This window comes from Ursus maritimus, unplaced genomic scaffold (assembly GCF_017311325.1).
Source record: "Ursus maritimus isolate PB19 unplaced genomic scaffold, ASM1731132v1 scaffold_1, whole genome shotgun sequence".
In the NCBI taxonomy this organism is placed as follows: domain Eukaryota; kingdom Metazoa; phylum Chordata; class Mammalia; order Carnivora; family Ursidae; genus Ursus; species Ursus maritimus.
The window spans coordinates 105,850,986-105,869,737 of record NW_024423343.1 but is presented as its reverse complement, the minus strand read 5'-3'; the positions used below and the strand labels follow the sequence as shown (position 1 = coordinate 105,869,737).

Sequence of the window (18,752 nt, the reverse complement as noted above, 5' to 3'; positions counted from 1 at the left end):
CAAAGGTAGCGTCATCACAGGCCTCAGAGTATTTCTGTAGTTTATGAGATACACAGTGTGGTACACAATCATAGGTAACGTTAAAAAGAAACAGTAGTGATGACAGATAATACAAATAGACCTAGAAGCTCTAGATACGGGAATTTTAGATATTTCTTAAAAAACAAATTGTTCAGGGAAGTAAAAGATAAGAAATTTTGTCAGAGCAAACAATTTTTATTTTTTTTATTTAAAAATTTTTTTTTAAGATTTTACTTTTAAGTAATCTCTATACCCAGCATGGGGCTTGATCTCACAACCCTGAGATCAGGAGTTGCCTGCTCCACCAGCTGAGCTGGGCAGGCACCCCAGAGCGAACAATTTTTATAAAGGTAGGTTTGGAAGAGAACCGAGTAGAAATTCTAGAACTGTAAAATTATAGGAACAAATTAAAAATTTGGTGGATGAATTTAACAACAGATTAGACTTATTCAAAAAGAAAATGAGTGAACTGGAAGATAGGTTAGAAGGAGCTATTTAAAATGAAGAATTGAAGTATGTAAAAATAAAGTACAAATTATACAAGAGAAGGTTTAACATAGTGAATTGGAATCTCAGGAGAGGGAGAAATACATATAGCAGAAGCATTTAAAGAAATGATGTTAGAAAGCAAGAGTTTCTAGAAGTTGTACAAATACAAGCAAGTAAATGCAATGATACAGTGAAATCTATACCTAAATACATCATAGTAAAATTGCAAGAGGCCAGAGAAGACAGGGAAATCTTAAAAGTAGCCAGAGGGGAAAATTAGATTAACAGCTGACTTCTTAACAGAAACTGTAGAATTCAGTAACTGCAAACTTAGTGTTCTGTTACATTCAGCAAAAATACTTGTCAGGAATGAAGATTTCCTCCTAATTCATCTTACCAGTATACCAATTGATGGGGATACTAAAGGCAGAAAGAAAATCTCGTGGAAAATCAGGGATTTAGAAAGAAAATCTAAGCAACAAAAGTGTGTGGGTAAGTCTAAATGAGTATTGATGCTAGAAAAAAAAAAAGTCATGTCTGGTATGGATTGAAATACTTATAAAATTAAAACATGACAGCAGTAACAAATTGGGAGTATATATGGTCTTTGCAAATGTGTGTAAAAGGACCTTAGTAGACTTTGCATTGTAATCTCTAAAGTGGCCACTAAAAAAGACTAATGGGAATATGTAGCCTCCAACCTAATAGAGAGGAAAAACGGAATAGTAAAAGCTGTCAATCCAAAAGAAGGCAAGAGAAAAAGAAAGAGCTATAGAACAGGGAATAGTTAGAAAGTAGTATATGGTAAGATAGCAGATAGTTGGCTTTGATAATATCTCAGATTACATTAAATTGAAATGTATCAAGTGCTCTAATTAAAGGACAGAGATGGTCAGATTGGATTTTAAAATATAGCTCTTTACTCATTTCATGATTCATCTGAAAGAAGATAAAGAAAAGTTGAAAATAAAAGAACGGAAAAAGGTACTGTGTGTGAATACTAATTAAAAACCTGACACAGCGATATGAATATGAGACTTTGAGGCAGTAAAACATTTGAGAATAAAGAGGGTCACTTTAGGGGCGCCTGGGTGGCACAGTTAGTTAAGCATCCGGCTCTTGGTTTTGGCTCAGGTTGTGATCTTAGGATCATGAAATTGTACCCTCCCTCCAGTTCCGTGCTCAGCGTGGAGTCTGCTTGAGAGTCTCTCTCTCAGATAAATAAATCTTAAAAAAAAAAGCGTCCCTTTATATTGATAAAAAGGTTTTAAAATTGTATATATATACTAACATGGCTGAAATACATAGATACAAAACAAAAATCGACAGAACTGCAAAGAGAAATGGACAAATCTATTATCTGAGTGCAATGTAGCCAATAGAACAAGCAGACCAGAAGCCACAGAAGAGTCTCTTTTTATGTAATCTGGATACAGATGCAAATAATACAAAAGAAAAAATTTGGGGATTGTGTAAGTTAAAACTATTTTCTGTTCTTTGGCTTTCCTTTTCCCTTTTTTAATGGAGTCTTTTGATGAACATAAGTTTTTAATATAAATCAGCTTTATCCATCTTCTCCTTTATGGTGAAACTTTTTTCATTCCCAGATTTTTGCTTATTCCTAAGGTCATAAAGATACTCTCTTGAATTATCCTCTAGAAGCTTATTTTAATCATTCATGTTTATTTGTACAATCCACTTGTAATGGGTATGTATGAGATAGAAGTCAAGGAGTTCCTAGCTGGCTCAGTTGGTGGAGCATGTGACTCTTCATCTTGGGACTGTAAGTTCGGTCCCATGTTGGGTATATAGAGTTACTTAAAATTAAAATGTTTAAAAAAAAAATTTTCCCCCGTTTGGAATGTCCAGTTGACCCAGGTCATCCTTTCCTGTTCCTCTCTTTTTCATAAATGAAGTGTCTGTATATGATTTCCAGTCTGTTTTGGCAGTTTCTTGTCTGTTCTTTTGGTCTCTTTATCCTTGCAGTATTAATACAGAACTGTGCATATTTGGTTGTTTATGTCCTTCCTCTAAGCTTGTTATTTCTCAAGATTGCCTTGGCTTTCTTTTTTTGCATTCCCATATAAATTTTAAACCAAGCTTTTACAAAAATTACAAAGTATAAACAACATTTTCCAAATGCAGAGCAGTGAAATTAGAAATTCATTACAAAATCAGCAAACAAAATATTCTTACCACCCAGAAATGTAAGACTTCCTTGTCAGACAGTTCTTGTATTGAAAAAGAAATCAGTACTTTAATTACTAAAGAGAGAGTGAAACTAGATGAATTTAGAGTCTGATTCAAGATGGTAGAAAAATAATAAAGTGAACCTAAGGAAAATAGGAATAATTCATTCAACAAATATTTGGGAACCTGTATGCCAGAGATTGTTTGGACATTGCCCTCATGGAGCTCACACTCGGTGAAGCAGCATTTTTACAAGAATAATGTGTGTTTCTCTAGTTAAGAAAGTTAACATCAACTTGATTATAGGTTTAGTTCATTGAGAAAAATGACATACTAGGTGAACTATTGGAAGGATCTAAGTACAACATAAAAGAAGCTATAAAGAAAAGACTGACCATTTTAATTACATAAAAATAAAAAATTGTGCCTGGAAAACATTACCATAAACAAAATGAAACTGTACAGATGTGAGGACGGTGCAGTTCCGGTCATTTACAAAGGGCCAATTTTCCTGCGTTTTTTTAAAGAGACTTTTCATACCAATAAGACAAAGATGCAAAAGGAAAATGGACATAGGATATTGGGAGTTCCATAGAGAAAGAATTAAAAATGACCTTTAAACATGAACAAAATGTCCACCCTTACTCATAGGAAAATAGAAAAAAAGATGTCTTTTAGCTTTCAGTCCAGAGATTGGCAAATATCAATGTTTGATAACCTGTAGTAGTGAGAAGCTGGAGAAACAGGTATACTTATGCTTTGCTGGAAAGAGAATTAGTATAACCGCTATGAAAAGTTTGGTAAATATTTTGCAAATTTCAAATACATGTACCTAAATGTTGGTGGCAAAACATATAAATAAATTATGTTTGCAGTCATACTGTGAGATAGTCTAAAGCCTTAAAATGAATGAGGATATTTTATGCCAGTATGAATTGATCTCCAACTTCTGTTGTTAAATGTGGAAAGTGCAGACCAGTATATACTGTACCCAGTGTGTAGAGTATGCTACCATCTGTATAATAGGAGGGGATAAGAAATACATATGTGAAGAAGTATGTGTGTAAATGTAGGCTATTTCTGAAAGGAGGCATAAGAAAACTAGTAACACTAGGACTAGGGTGGGAGGGAGCCTTTGCTATATACATTTTGGTACTTGTTTTTTTTGTTCTTTGTGAATGTATTACTTTAAAAATGAAAAAAAAATTAAGAGCAGTTATACCGAAGAAAATCTGTAAGGAAGTTGAGATAATCCTGGCAAATTTACCTGGCCTGTAGGGTTTTAACCAAGAAGATTTGGAGGAAGAAAAAAGTGAAACACAGGTAAAAGAAGCAGAAGATTCAGACTCTGATGATAACATAAAGAGGGGAAAGCAGTAAGTTTGTTTTATTTTTTAAAAAGGAATTTGTTAAAAACTGAGGTTTGCTGGAGTGGGGAGATGGAGGGATAGGGTCACTGGGTGGTGGACATTAAGGAGGGTATGTGATGTAAGAGCACTGGGTATTATGTAAGACTGATGAATCACTGACCTCTACCTCTGAAACTAATACACTGTTATGTTAATTAATTGAATTTAAATTTAACAAAATTTTAAAAATCATAAAAAGAAGGAATTTGTTAATAAAAATTAAGGTAAAGACTATCGAAATTTGTTTTTTCTTATTTTGATTCCTAAGTGTAGCAAAGAATCTGTTCCATTTTTCTCCCTTCTACTTTGCTGTTATATAGTGCTGTCTGAAAATATATTTACTCTTATTGTTTTTCTTTCATTTACCCTGTGCTTAGCTTCTTAATTTGTGGGGTTCTATGGTGTCACCCTCACTGAGTAAGCTCTTCCTGAGTTACTGAAAAATAACATGAAAATACATTTTTTGAGAGAAAAGCTGACTTTGGGGCCCCGGGGGCAATGAGGTAGAGTCTTAACTACAAAATATTTCTTGATCGAATCTCACACTTTTGTTGAGATAGTTGGAATCTGTGTTCAGAGAAGTCTGGTATCTTGAAAGGTGCCAAGTTGTAAGTATTTGCCCTAGAAGAAAGTAGCATTTCATGGAGTTAATTCAGAATTAAGAAAGTTGGTGATTCTTAACTGTGACAAAAGGAGATATGTATTTAAAAGGGAATTTGTATTTCACTTGATTTTGTGTTGCTGCTTAGTATGGACTTTCTGTCGGATTTTGAGATGATGTTGCAGCGGAAAAAGAGCATGAGCGGCAAGCGCAGGCGTAACCGTGATGGTGGTACTTTTATTAGTGATGCTGACGACGTAGTGAGTGCCATGATTGTCAAAATGAATGAGGCTGCTGAGGTGAGATGAGTCACTGGTGGCTTCCTCTTTTCTTTCCTCACTTAATTGGTTGTGTGGCCTTTTAAAGGGAGGGAAAGGAAAAGTATCTGGAAACATGTAGCTGAAATAAGACTGGTCATGGGTGTTTAATTGTGGAAATATATGTGATAGGAGTGTATTAGTTTGTTTTCTATCTTGGTAGAATTTGTGAAATTTTCTATAATCAGAATAGGAAAAAGCTCCCAAGTAAATACTGAAACTCTTTATTAACAATAACATTGTTCCTCTAAATTTGTAATTGTTTAAGCTAATCTAATAGTTTTGTAGGTTTGGTTAACACAGACATATAATTTGGGGTTCTACAAAAAGTTCATTTTTTAGTTATCCTTTTTTGTAGAAAAAATTGCTACTCAGAGATACTGCTGCTTTATTTTATTTTGAGGTTTAGAATTATAGTGGTTACAATTCATTTATTAACAATAAGTATTGCTTTTTTTAAAAATCTTTTTCTTCCTGGATAGGAAGACAGACAGTTGAACAATCAAAAAAAGCCAGCACTGAAAAAATTAACATTATTACCTACTGTGGTCATGCACCTTAAGAAGTAAGTGTTTTGTTTCCTTGAAAATTTTTTTCCTTTTAGTGGTATAATATTCGAACTATGTACTGGTGTTCTAGAGATGTTATTTAATGGCTGCTATCTATCAATTCACAGAAAAATAATAATGAATAGAATTTCCTAAATTGTTACTTCCTCACAAATTTTTCTTTTTTTTAAATTAAATTAATTTTTTTCTTTTTTAGAGGTGGGTGAGGGGCAGAGGGAGAGACAGAATCTTAAGCAGGCTCCAGGCTCAGCCCGGAGCCCAGTGCAGGGCTTGATCTCACAACCCTGAGATTATGATCTGAGCTGAAATCAAGAGTTGGATCCTTACCCGACTGAGCCACCCAGGTGCCCCCTCACAAATTTTTCTTAAGCCTTGATGCCTGTTACAAACAGAACAAATAGCAAACTAACATAAGGAAAGAAAAGCATGTAAACCACTATTTTGTTCTTTATTGACTCTCTTATTTTGAGTCTGGTAAGATTGCGTCTCTTTTCCCAGTATGATTGAGCATAGAGCAAATTCGGAGGGGCTGCTTGAAGCATGTATTATAGGAGGCTTATATGACCAGTTATATCATGAAGTAAGTCACTGGTCTTCTGGAATAAGACCCTTTTTTGATAGATCTTGATACTAGGCTCTTTCATTGGTTTACTCATATTTCTGAGCAACTGATTTCTCCTTGAACCTAACCAAGTTAGGTGTCCTGCAAAGAATAGCACAATTCTGGGTTCTCTTATCACCTAAACCAGTTTGAGAATCTCTATTCTGATAGATTAAAGATTATTTTTTTTAGTTATAATAATTGGAGCTCTTTGTTCTTACTGTCTGTACCATTCATATCAGCATTAACTTATCTTCTATAATTCAAGTTTTTAACAAATGATCTTTGCCTGTCAAATCTGTTTTTTTTCTTTTTAAAGTGGGAACTAAATTTTATATTGCTTTTGAAACATCAGTAGGCACTCAGTAAATATTGTGTATGAGTAACTTCAAAAGGAGTTTTTGGAAATACCGCTAAATATATAAGAAAATCCAGAGGAAGCTATGGTAGAGCCAAGGTTCATAGACTTGACTTTTTTTTTTTTTTTAAATCAACTGCAGGCAGGACCTTAAAGAAACATTTATCGACAGTGGTGTGATGTCTGCCATCAAAGAATGGCTCTCCCCTCTCCCGGATAGGAGTTTGCCAGCTTTAAAGATTCGAGAGGAGCTGTTGAAGATTCTGCAAGAGGTTAGAGGCAAATAATCTGAGAATATGTTCTTCATTGATTATCTGATGTGGTTTGTATCATCACAATCTCTGTGGCACCATGTACTTAACACATTCTCTCTGCCATAGTCTGCCAGAAGAGGGGTTTCCATTAGGTATGTCTATTAGAAACATACCAAATAAAATGAGCATAAAAAAGGAAGGCCTTAGAAAATTTCATGTAACTATAGTATTGAAGGAAAGATCTTGGAGTTACTATTACTTACCTGAGAGGAATCGTACAGCAATAGACATGTTTTAGGGAGGCACTTGAAGTAGAAAAGCCACGGACTTCAGATTCAGATAAACTTGCTTGTGAATCTTGAACTGGGCCACTTTTATGTGGCTCTGACACCTTGGGCAGGCTACTTAACTTCTGAAGGAATTCCCAAGGAACTTCCTATGTGCTAGGTGTTCATACATGTATTGGTTCCTTTATTCCTCACAACAAACCTGCAAGGTAGGTGTATTGTTTTCATTCTACAGATGAGGAAATGAAGACTCAGAGAAGTTAAATGACTTGTCCAAGGTCACATAACTAGCAGATGGCTATGCTTAGGTTCAGACTTAGGTCTGTTTGATGCAGAGGCCGGTACTGATGCTTGTATTAAACTGCTAACCTGAGTATGGTTAGTTTACATTTTCCACATTGTTAAGTTTTACTTTGACTCGGTGTGATACCGAACTCTCAGTCTTAACTCTTGATGTGAACACAGAGTATATCTTTGTGTTCAGTGTCTGTAGATCCTGCAAATGGAATTTTCGTTATTCTGTTGTGAAAGAATCAGGTGTTGGAGGTCCTCTAGAATAGATTAGCAGGACTCCCAGCTTTTGAGTGATTAATGTGTATGTATGTGTTTGTTCCCCAGCTACCTAGTGTGAGCCAGGAGACCCTGAAGCATAGTGGGATTGGCCGAGCAGTGATGTATCTCTATAAACACCCCAAGGAATCGAGGTCCAACAAGGATATGGCAGGGAAATTAATCAGTATGTACATTTCGCTTTTTGTTTGTTGTGTTTATGTATATCAGAAAGACATGTATGTATAAAAGCAAACTATATTTTTACCAGTATTCATTTAAAATGAGTTCATGAAGTAGAATAGAAATTTTTTTGGTAATTTCTTGTGGGTACCAGCTTTTTTAGCCTTAGACTTAAAATGTTCCTCAGCGTATTTAAGTATGCTGTCAATATTAAGGGTAGCAAGTGAAAAGTTTTCTAATCCTGGATCAAGAGCTTGTATAGAGAGGGGATTAGTGTATGGGCCCTAGAGTCAATCATACCTGGGATCAAATCCTGGATTCACCACCTACCTTACTGCATATCTTTAGGCAAGTGATTTAAGCTCTAAGCCTTGGTTTCCTCCTCTGTAAAATAATGATATGTTAACTTTGAATTATATAGATTAAATGAGAGGATATATGTAAAGCACAGTGCCTAGCACATAGTAAGACCTCAAGAAATGTTAGCCACTAGTGCTATTGTTGTTACTTTTATAATGGTCTCCAGAGCGTTTTGCATGTTCTTATTTTATGATAACCGAGAAATCCAGGAGTCTAACTGGAATTAATCTAATAAATTACCATATCATTTATGAAATCTGTCAGTTTTAAGAATGAAAATCATGTGTGTTTTTGTTATTCTTTTTAATTCTTCCTGTGCTCCATGTTGCAAAGGAATTTTTTAAACTTGAAGGATTTATCCAAAAATACTCCTATATGTGAATACAGTAATTATTTTTCTGCTGAATTTTTGAGATCATCAAAAGTTTTTAGAGAAATTGATTTTTTTATGAACCAGGGAAATATTACAGTTTTGATCTTGTTAATAATCTGCAGTGTGCTATTATATGATAAACTTCTAATGCTTTTATGCAGTAGTTCTCAATGCTCATTTTGCCCTAAGCTGAGAGAAGCAGAATATTCCCACTAATACCCATTACTTACTATAATAGTAATTCTGAATCTAATAGTGGGGTCGGTAGGCTATGCATGTAAAGATACATAGACTCCCTGAGACTCCTGCTGCCTTATTTGATAACACCTAATATTCTATCTTATCTGTGAAGGTCTTTCCTTGTTTTGATGGTGTATTAAATGCAGCAGTAAGCTACATTATGTTTGAGAACAAAAACATCAGTTGGCACCCCTGGACTTTTACTGACTAAACGGTGGGCATGTTGTACTTTGGTTCACGGTCACATCACTGTAGCAGCTTTCTTAGACTTAAAATCTAGACTCTGCGGTGCACTGTTAAGATGCAATTTTTGAAGATTTAGACCATTTGACAAGTAATAAGGGAGCATGTTTTTGGTTAGAATAGGAAGCTAGAAGAATTTCAAGATTTTCTATTTTCAGTGGAGTAAATTTACAAATTAGGCAGTCTATGAAATGTCAACACAGCTGGTTGGTGACTGTCAAAATGAGTCAGATACAACTTGCTTTAGACCTCTGTGGTAGTTAAAGGCTTAAATGACTTTTTAACACTGAATTTTCTGAATCAGCTGAAGTTGGTTATGATACTGGTATTACACGCTGTGTTTATCCTAAAATGGTCCTGAAATAATGGTATCTTTAAGGAAAGAATATTCTAAATGCCTGGAATACTGTGTAAATCACACTAGGGTGTGATTGTTTCAGGGGATGGTAGCAGAAATGCTGCTTTCTAAACAATTGATTTTTCCTTGTTACAGATGAATGGTCTCGGCCCATATTTGGTCTTACCTCAAACTACAAAGGTATGACAAGAGAAGAAAGAGAGCAGAGAGATCTAGAACAAATGCCTCAACGACGGAGAATGAACAGGTATGAGGAGTAAATATTGTTCTGATAACTCAGTTGTTTTGTAAATAAGGTCATTAAGAATCCTGCAAAGTGATAGGATTTTGTCTTTTCTCTCAGCTTGATATGTCTGTGTAGTTCATACCCTTTTAATTTAAATGTGGTACTATACAGTGAGGGCCCACAGTCCCTCCTTTTTCAGTTCCATCTGGTAGAATGTGGCCTCTGCCACAGTTACAGAGGTTGCTTGTTGTTCCAGCCAGTTGCAGGAAAAACTTTCTCTTTCTCAGGCCCATTTTCAGTCTTAAGAGAAAAAAAATTGTTTCTGGTTCAGTTTGTATCAGCAAACCAGATACAGTTGCATCCAGAATAGCAGGGTTATAAGTTACAAAAATGGCAGTTACTGCTCACCCGTGATGAAACCTGGTATGCAAACAATCATTCAAAGAAGTTGTACTTTTACAAGATTTGGAGTTATTTTCCCAGGTCCAGTGTAAAGAACCTAACTGTGGTCCAAGTTTGATATTTCACTTTGCTCTTTTTTCTTAGTTATAAGGTTCTAACATTCTTGGTATCTTATTGATTACTTTTTTCCCAGCACTGGTGGTCAGACACCCCGAAGAGACCTGGAAAAGGTGCTGACAGGAGAAGAGAAGTAAGATTTTTTATTAATTGCTCTTCTTAGACTTCATATAGAAAATCTTCTGCTTGCTGTTTTAAGAAAAATTGCAAATGAAACAATGTTATGTTTACATTGTTGGGGGATGGTTTTCAGTTCAACATTTATTGAATATCCACAAATGTGATGGTGCTCTGGAGGTTGTAAGATTGAGAAATAGTTCATTCAGTAAAGATTTTGTTGCTGCTTGCTGTGTGCTAGACCGTGTTAAGCTCTTGGAAGACAAAATCAAATTAAAAAATAGTCCATGCTTTTAAAATGTCTGTAGAGGGTTTAAAAGCAAAGGGGAGAGGTTAACTAAAGATTCGAGTTATCATACAAGGCCCACTTCAGGAATGACAAGTAGACTGAAGTAGTTGGGCAGTAGTGTGGTGCCTGAGATGGTGGAAGATGAGTTTGAGAGTATCGATGTGACCCAGAGTTTGAAGAGCTTTAAATAAAGATGCGGAATTGTCACTTCTCTTTGTGATGCCGTGGAAGGTGGGCATAGACGCGAAGTTGTCAGATTTGATTTGGAACGCTGGTGCCGGTAGCATCGTGGTGTAGGGTGGGTTAGAGTGCAGAGGAGCTGAAGGCAGTGAAACTGAGGTGGTAATGGCAGAAGGTTAGGAGATTTAGGGGCAAAATTGCCAAGAGTTGGTGACTCCGTGGGCGAGGAGTTTGGCCGACGTTGAAGACACCAACCAAAATTTTCCCCCAGGTAACTGAAACAGTGGTATTACCATTTGCTGAAGTGGAGAGGAAGAGTAGATTTTGAGGATATAGATGTGTTCTGCTTTGGGCAGAGTAAATCTGAGATGCCTAATGAGATATTCCTATTAATATCATGGGTCTAAAACTTGGATTTGGGGCTAAAGACATAATAGATTTGATGGTTCTTTCCACAGAAACAATTGTGAAATTGAGAAAATAGAGAGTAAGAAATAAACCACAACACTTTGAAAAGGGGTGTAGCCAGTGAAGGTGGGTTGAGTGGGTGTTGTCCTGCATGTTGGAGAAGACCCTAGAGGAGAATGAGGCCATGCTGGAGAGGGGCAGTGGCAGAGGGCAGGCACCATTGGAGAGTCTACAGAGGAGTTTGTGCGGTGAGTGTTGGCAATCAGGCAGCACCCAGATTGCACGAGACAGAGGGAGAGGAGCTAGAGGGCGCTGGTGTTGTTGGTTTATGGATAGGTTTGATGATGGGACATATGACAGCTTTAGGGGAGAATAGGTTATGAGAATTTTCTTTGGCTAGCTACTTAATTTATTCATGTATTTGAAGCTTATAGAAGCTTGATACTAAGAATAGATTAAACTCAGTGTGCCTGGGTGGCTCAATCAGTTAAGCGTCTGACTCTTGATTTTGGCTCAGGTCATGATCTCAGGGCTGTGAGGTCGGGTTCTGCACTGGGCGTGGGGCCTGCTTAAGGTCTCCCCTCTCCCTCTCCCTCGGCTCTCCCTACCCCCTTGCTCTCTCTCACCACCCCCCCAAATTACACTCTGTACAAAGAAATAGAAATGATTTAGAATTTTTTATCCTTCTCTCCCACTCCAGCCTCCCCCCACACAGACACACATATACCCACTCTCCATTGAGTGATTTGAATGCCCAGACATTTACAAATGGGCTTTACTTTTGAAGGATGCTAGTCTTAACTTAGTCTCAAATTTGTACATAAAAGTATCTGTGTGTCACACCATCAAATGCTGGCAAGAATGTTGAGAAACGAGGTCACTCATACCTTGCTGAGTAAAATGGTACAGCTACTTTGGAAAACAGTTTGGCAGTTGAATATAAAGTTAAACATGCAACCACCATATAACCCAGCACTTGCACTCCTGGGCATTTTTCCCCGAGAAATGAACATTTAACGTTTGTGCAGAAACCTGTATATGAGTGTGCAGCTTTATTCATAATAGTCCAGAACTGGAAACAACCCAGATCTCCTCCAGCAGGTGACTAGTCAAACTGTGGTACATTCGTACCATAGAATAATACTGCTCAGCAATTAAAAGGAACAAAATATTGATAGATGTAACAACTTGGGTGGATCCTCATGGGCATTATGTTTAGTGGATAATGCCAGTTCTAAAGATTATATAGTGTATTCTATTTATATAACATTCTTAAAATGCTAAAATTACAGAAATGAAGAACAGATTCGTGGTCACCAGGGGTTAGGGGCTGGGCGGATGGGGTAGGAGGGTGGACGTGTTTTTATAAAAGGGCAGTAGAAAGGATCCTTGTGAATACATGAACCTGCACATGTGGTAAAATTACATAGAACTAATAAACACAGAAACACACAAATGAATGTAAGTAAAACTGGGGAAATGTAAATAAAAACCAGTGTACTTACATCAATACCCTGGTTCCTGTAGGATAGTTTTGCATCGTTACCATTGGAAGAGACACTGGATCTCTCTTTATTATTTCTTAAAACTACCTGTGAATCTGTGATTATCTCAACTTTTAAAAACAAGCAAAAATTACTGTTATTAGTTGCATATGTAACACCACAAAAACTACTCTGTGGGCATACTCAGTTTGGGGGGATCATTTTGGCCACCAGATTTTTCACCTCACAAGTGAACCCCCTGAGGGACTCCACTAGACCGGAGAAATTGGAATTTGGGGTTCTGATGTGGGAACCAGCCTTGGAGAGGAGAGAGGCTTGATTATATATCTGAAGCTGAGGAGAGGCTAAAAGGACTCCTGAAAATGCAGAGGAAGTTGGCTTTGGGAGGGAAGTTGAAGAATTTTTAGAGTAATGTGAGTGATGGCGGGGTCAGCTAAGACAGCAGGAGGGTGGATTGGGTGACCTCAGGAGGCAGAGGATGTTTGAAATACCTGTTCAGCTGAATCAGCTGGACCCTGCTGTGGTTGGCTACATAATAGCATGCTCTTCTTCCCATTCTCAGGGCTCTCAGACCTGGGGATCCTGGATTCTGTGCCCGCGCGAGGGTCCCCATGCCCTCAAACAAGGACTACGTTGTCAGACCTAAGTGGAATGTGGAAATGGAGTCATCCAGGGTAAGCAAGCAGGGAGATAGCGAGATGGATCTCAAGTACAAGTTACTGTTTTGTCTTTTACTTCATGTGTAATAACTCTTAACAGCTCTTGAGGTTTATCTGAGTTTAAAGAGAGCTGTTTTCTGGTCTCTTAGCTAACCAAATCATTCATTGCTTGCGAGCTTTACTTCAGACTTAAAGCAACATTATGAATCCCTTTATTTCAACTGAATCTTAAAGCCTAGAGTGTTCTCATGCAGTCATTTTTTTAGAACCATGAGAAACAGAACTCCCTGCTTCTGCAATCTACCCCTCCGTTTTTCTTCAACTGTTTTAAGTAATTCTGTTGTGAAATATTTAGGGTAAACACTTCCTCTGTCATCATTGTAAATACTACTCCGTGATCTTCATTGCTCTTCAGTAATCTTTTTTTATTCTCCATTCAAACTACTCTTTCTAGCCTGGTATTCTTAAAAAGGGCCTAAGCCGATTGGAAAAGCATAAGAGGCGATTTGCAGAACAGAAACGACTCAGCAAAGTGCACCGTGCTGTCAAGTTCAGCATTGAAGGCAACAGGATGCCCCTGTAGTCCTGGCCCTACCAGAGTGTATCCGGGAGGTATCCCCAAGGAAGCATGCTCTGTGCATGAGGTTGAATTGTCAGCAGCTAGAGTGAAAACAAGTGTGCGTGTGCTTTCTTAACCAGAAAAGGCCCGGCCCACTTTTAGTTACTGAAATAATGACCCTAACAAACACTTTGTGACTTTCAAGTCTTGTTGAAATTGAAATGGAAGTCCCTTCCTTTATTAGTACCCCAGAAACTCATAGATAATTAATTCCCTGATAAGCATTTTGATCTTCTTGTTACCCATTTTTATTAAAAAGGCTTTTTTAGGGTCCAGAATCATAGTGGTCTGCACTACAGACACGTAAAGTGATGACTAGCTTCTTGGTGGAGCTAGTTGTCAGTACCTCATCAGTGTGCATTTGAGAGGACCCATTGCGTAAAGCCTTACAGTGAATATTTAAGAGATTAATTTGATGAGTATATATTAATACATGGTCGGAAATGAAAACGTTGGAACCGTTCCGTAGAGCCAGACTCACTCCCTGCTGTGCTCTGAGATGAATAGTGGTACCTTTGTATCAGTGTGCTCTCAAGAGTCTGAGTGTGTTGCCTTCCTTTTGTGACTTCTCCATGACCCCTGCTTGGGCAGCTGTTTCACGGACTACACTCACCTTTGTGCCAGTTCATTTTGGCTAGTAAGCTGCAGTCAAAGCACACTTTCTTACTGAGAATAAATGAGAGGTAGAAGAGCACTACTTCAGTGCCAAGAACTTTTTCATACTTCCTTCCCCTTTTTTGTACTTTCACCCATATCCACATCCCTTGATATCCCTTCTCTTCCTCAACCACCCCTCTTTCTTTTTTCCTTTACTTTTTTCACTGTCTTTTCCCTCTTGCTATCCCTCTCGTAGTAGTATTTTTTCTTCCCCAGCACACTTACGTTTGAGAATTGAGAACTACAATAAGGCAGAGAAAATGTAATAAAAAAGTCTCAGTGGCTAGTCGTCTTTGGGAGCCTCCCTGTGTCCTGAAGGGCATGTGCCCATCTGCCAGTGTTACTGGTTCTGATCCCATTCTCCCAGTAGGTGATGGGGGTGGGAAGAAGTGGCCCAGCCTCCTGCTAGAGCAGAGAGATGACTAGCAGAAGGGGAGGGAAATTCAGGCTCCTTCCTTTCCTTTATCCCAGTACTCCCAAGATCATAAAGTGCCAGTATTTATCTAGGCCCAAGTCTAGGCATGTTTTGGGGGCTGGTGGTTTCCTGTTACATTTTAGGGTATTGTCCTTAACCCACGTGACACTGTTTCCCTGTTCGGGAAGAGTCTTTATGAATTCACTCAGGGCTTCCACATTGCAGATGCTAATGAGTATTATTAGAAAATGTTATTTTCCAGAAGAAAATTGGAGTAAATGGCTTTTAAATGAAACTCTTTGTTTTAAATGTCATTTTTATTTTTAAAAGTATATAAGTAAAAATAAAACTCTATAGAATAACCCCATTCCCAAATCCCTGCTCTTCCTTGAAGTCCCCACTGTTAACAGTTTGATGGATTAAATGTATTTCCAGTAATGCTTCAAACTTGTTTTTTTCTGGTTATAATTGTAGAAAATTTTGAGATTTGAGAAATCACCCACCATTCAAAAGCAGTTTGTTACAATTTTTGCCTTTTTTTTCTATTGATACTTTGATAAAATTATACTGTATATAATTTTGGTCACTTACCCTCATTAAGCCACCTTATCATTTATCATTTATAATGGCTGCATAATAGTCTATCATGTGAATATATAATTTGTTTATTTATTCCTCTCTGGTTTCTGATTTTTCACTCCTGAGTAATGTGGTAACCTACACTACATTGTATGTTTATATGTTAATTTATTCCACGGAGTGCTTTTAAGATAACAGTAAAATGACAAACAAAGTGTATGTTTTTATATAAACTTTTAAATGCAGAAAGCACAAATAAAATTAATGTCACTTGTAATTCCACCACACCTTAATAATAACATTTTGGGTTATTTCCTTTTTGTCCTTTTTATATTGTACATAAATATTACTGGTTTTGTGATTTGGTGTTTTTGTTTTCAACTTTTATGCAAAATTGTTGTTTTATACTTTGTTGGATTTGTGTTTTACTTAACATGGTAAAAATTCATTTAAGTAAACATTCTTCAGTGACTTAATATTGTGTCGTAATACAGTTGTACCATAATTTTTTTTAAGCAAACTCATCTTGCTAGTCTTTTAAGCCAATTTTGGTTTTTCACTGATAAAACAGTGCAGCATACACTTTTAATGTCCTAAGGAGATGGTGCAGAGTCGAATCCTGAGAGACGTCATTGAATTTGGCATGTTAGGTACTATATCCTGTGTGTTCTCCAACTTGGGGAAACTAGGTAACTGCCAGCTATGTCTTAAAAGTTATATAAATAGGAATGGATCAGCGTGACCTGGGTGTGTCCCTTTTATGGAGGCTGGAGGGCTCAGATTGTTAGGGTCCTGGGAGACATTGGTGTGTAAAGCTGCTGGGAGTTAGGTAATTGGTGGAGATCTGAGCAGGTAAGGCTTCTGATGTGGGCTGACTGTAAGTACTAAGAACCAGGGCACATTGTCTGAAAGGAGGTCGCATGTTTAGTACTGTCCAGGAAATCTGGGGATTTGATAGGGTGATAGTAGCATAGCTCCTTCTCATCTGATAATGAGTGTTTATGCTAACCCAGAGTACTAGTGCCAAGTGTTAAATTGACATAAATATTTGGACTTCAGGTTGTTTTAGAAAATCTAGGGTGGATGATCACTCTTGTTCAAGACTGACTTAGGGTTCCTTGCTCCTGTCTGAGGTGCACGCTGAGTCTAGAGGTGGGATAAGACTTGGGAGTCTCAACTCAAAAGGAACGTCACCACACTGGTAACCGACCCCCAGAATGTCTCCTCCTGGGCCCTGCCTTCTTTTAGTAGTGTTGGGTTTGAGCTTCACAGATGATGCAGTAGTAAACATCTGGGGAGAAGTAGAAAAATTCATCTCTTTTTAAACCACTCAACATTCTTGAAGATCAGAATTGTCAGTAATACTATAGTCAACAAAAAGAGTTCACCCAGGTCTTCGACGTAAGTGGCAGACCTTTTCAGCATTTTTAAAGGTCGTTTTCTTGGAGACTACATCTTTTCAAGACCCATAGTCGTTTCAAATTATAAAAGAAATAACCTAACAACCAAACTTTTAAACGTACAAGGCAAGCAGGAAGAGATGCCAGAATTAGTAAGCCCCTTGGATCAAAAGATTTCATTTACATTTCCTTTTGTATCAAGTGTGCTTATTTAACATAAATCTAATTGGTTCCGTAGTAGTAGTAGTTAGAGCTGGTATTTATTTTGAGCACTGACTGTGTGCTAGTATTTGACACTATTATCTCATTAACCTCTCCCCCACAGTCCTGAAAGGAGTACAGACCAGGGGCCTGATTTGCCCAGGGTTCTAGAACTTGCTGAGGCAAAGTGGGGATTCACCCCAAGTCTGAGACTAGAGCTTCAGCACTTAATGGATTCGCTTTACTCATCCTCTCACCTCGTTCATTATGCTTAAGGCTTTTTCTCAGATGACTTTCCTTGCCTTAGAAGCTCATTATTCTTCATGCCAGCACTGTTGGGAAGTGAATGTGTTAAGTGGTCAGCTCCATGTTTGACCTTTGAATGGGAAAAGCATATATATATATAATTTATGTAATTTAATGGAATTGGCGGGATCATAGTTTAAACTTTCCCCCTTTCATCTAGGAGGTTTCTATGGACTGAGACAGAAGTTTAAGACCCAGACAAACTGTTAATCTTCATTGGGAGAGTTTAATATGTGTACATTGTTCCTGGGGTCACCAAAGCATATTGTGATTATTCTGGAGATAGGCGCTCTTCTGACTGTTAACTTTCAGATAAAAGAAGATGAAAGACAGAATTAGATTTGCGTATTTCAATAATTTGCTCTTTAATTTTTACCCCACTCTTAAGTTTCAGGGGACCTCCAAGAAGGGTATCAGTCGACTGGATAAACAGATGAGAAAGTTCACAGATATCAGGAAAAAAAGCAGATCTGCTCATGCAGTGAAAATCAGCATCGAGGGCAATAAAATGCCATTGTGACCTTGCCTGGGATGTGTCCGCATCTCTAAGAAATGCGCAATGGACTCTTTGGAGAAAGAAGATGATATTTTAAAAAAATTTTTAGTGTATCTGTAAATGGTTCTGCTTGTATCAGATGTTGTCATAGGACTCACATTTCTCTCACTTGTATTTAAAACTGTTTGTCGTGTACTTTGTACAGAAGAATACTAGTCATACTTCTATAAACTTTACACAATAAAGTTCCATTCTGGTTTTGGGGGGCTGTCTCTTCATTGTCTCAGAGGATGTATTCTCAATGAGGGTGAAAATTGGTTCTTGGTGATGGAAAATAAATCTTAGGTCTTAACAATGGTTTGTGACCCTTCCATCTTCCATGTTCAGCCTTCCTGACTGTGGTATGGTAAGAAATTTGTCTGGTCTCTGTCTTGGGTTCCTGACAAGGAGCTTCTAAAACCCTTGGCATTTCCTGGGTGATAGGAATGTTTTTGTGATGCTAATGAGGTGACTCTTGGTAGGCCCCTAGACAGCTTCAGGATGGGGGCTGTCACCAGAAAGATGTACCACATAATTCAAGGGCTGGGATTTTGGGCAGGCCTGACAGGGGTTGGAGTGAGGGGATTGAGTTCAGTCATGTGCCCAGTGATGTAATTGGTCATGCCTGAATAGTGAAACCCCAATTAAAAACTCTGAAACTCTGGACACTCGGGCTCACTGAGTCTTCCAGATTGGTGAGCACAGTGATAAGCTGAGATGGTGACGTGCCTTCAT

The 18,752-nt window shown here is 37.6% G+C and overlaps 1 protein-coding gene across 3 annotated transcripts in view; it reads left to right on the top strand.

The window, feature by feature from the left end:
* Positions 1-18,241, top strand: part of IWS1 (interacts with SUPT6H, CTD assembly factor 1) — a 39,593-nt gene extending 21,352 nt beyond the window's left edge. For all 3 annotated transcript variants that reach the window (XM_040619297.1, XM_040619292.1, XM_008686071.2), the window contains exons 6-14: positions 3,979-4,076; positions 4,859-5,009; positions 5,510-5,592; positions 6,698-6,827; positions 7,715-7,832; positions 9,538-9,649; positions 10,224-10,280; positions 13,209-13,320; positions 17,871-18,241. In XM_040619297.1, the coding sequence (XP_040475231.1) occupies positions 3,979-4,076; positions 4,859-5,009; positions 5,510-5,592; positions 6,698-6,827; positions 7,715-7,832; positions 9,538-9,649; positions 10,224-10,280; positions 13,209-13,320; positions 17,871-18,002 (993 nt within the window). In that variant the 3' untranslated portion in view covers positions 18,003-18,241. The remainder of the gene's footprint in view (positions 1-3,978; positions 4,077-4,858; positions 5,010-5,509; positions 5,593-6,697; positions 6,828-7,714; positions 7,833-9,537; positions 9,650-10,223; positions 10,281-13,208; positions 13,321-17,870) is intronic.
* Positions 18,242-18,752: the final 511 nt, after the last annotated feature.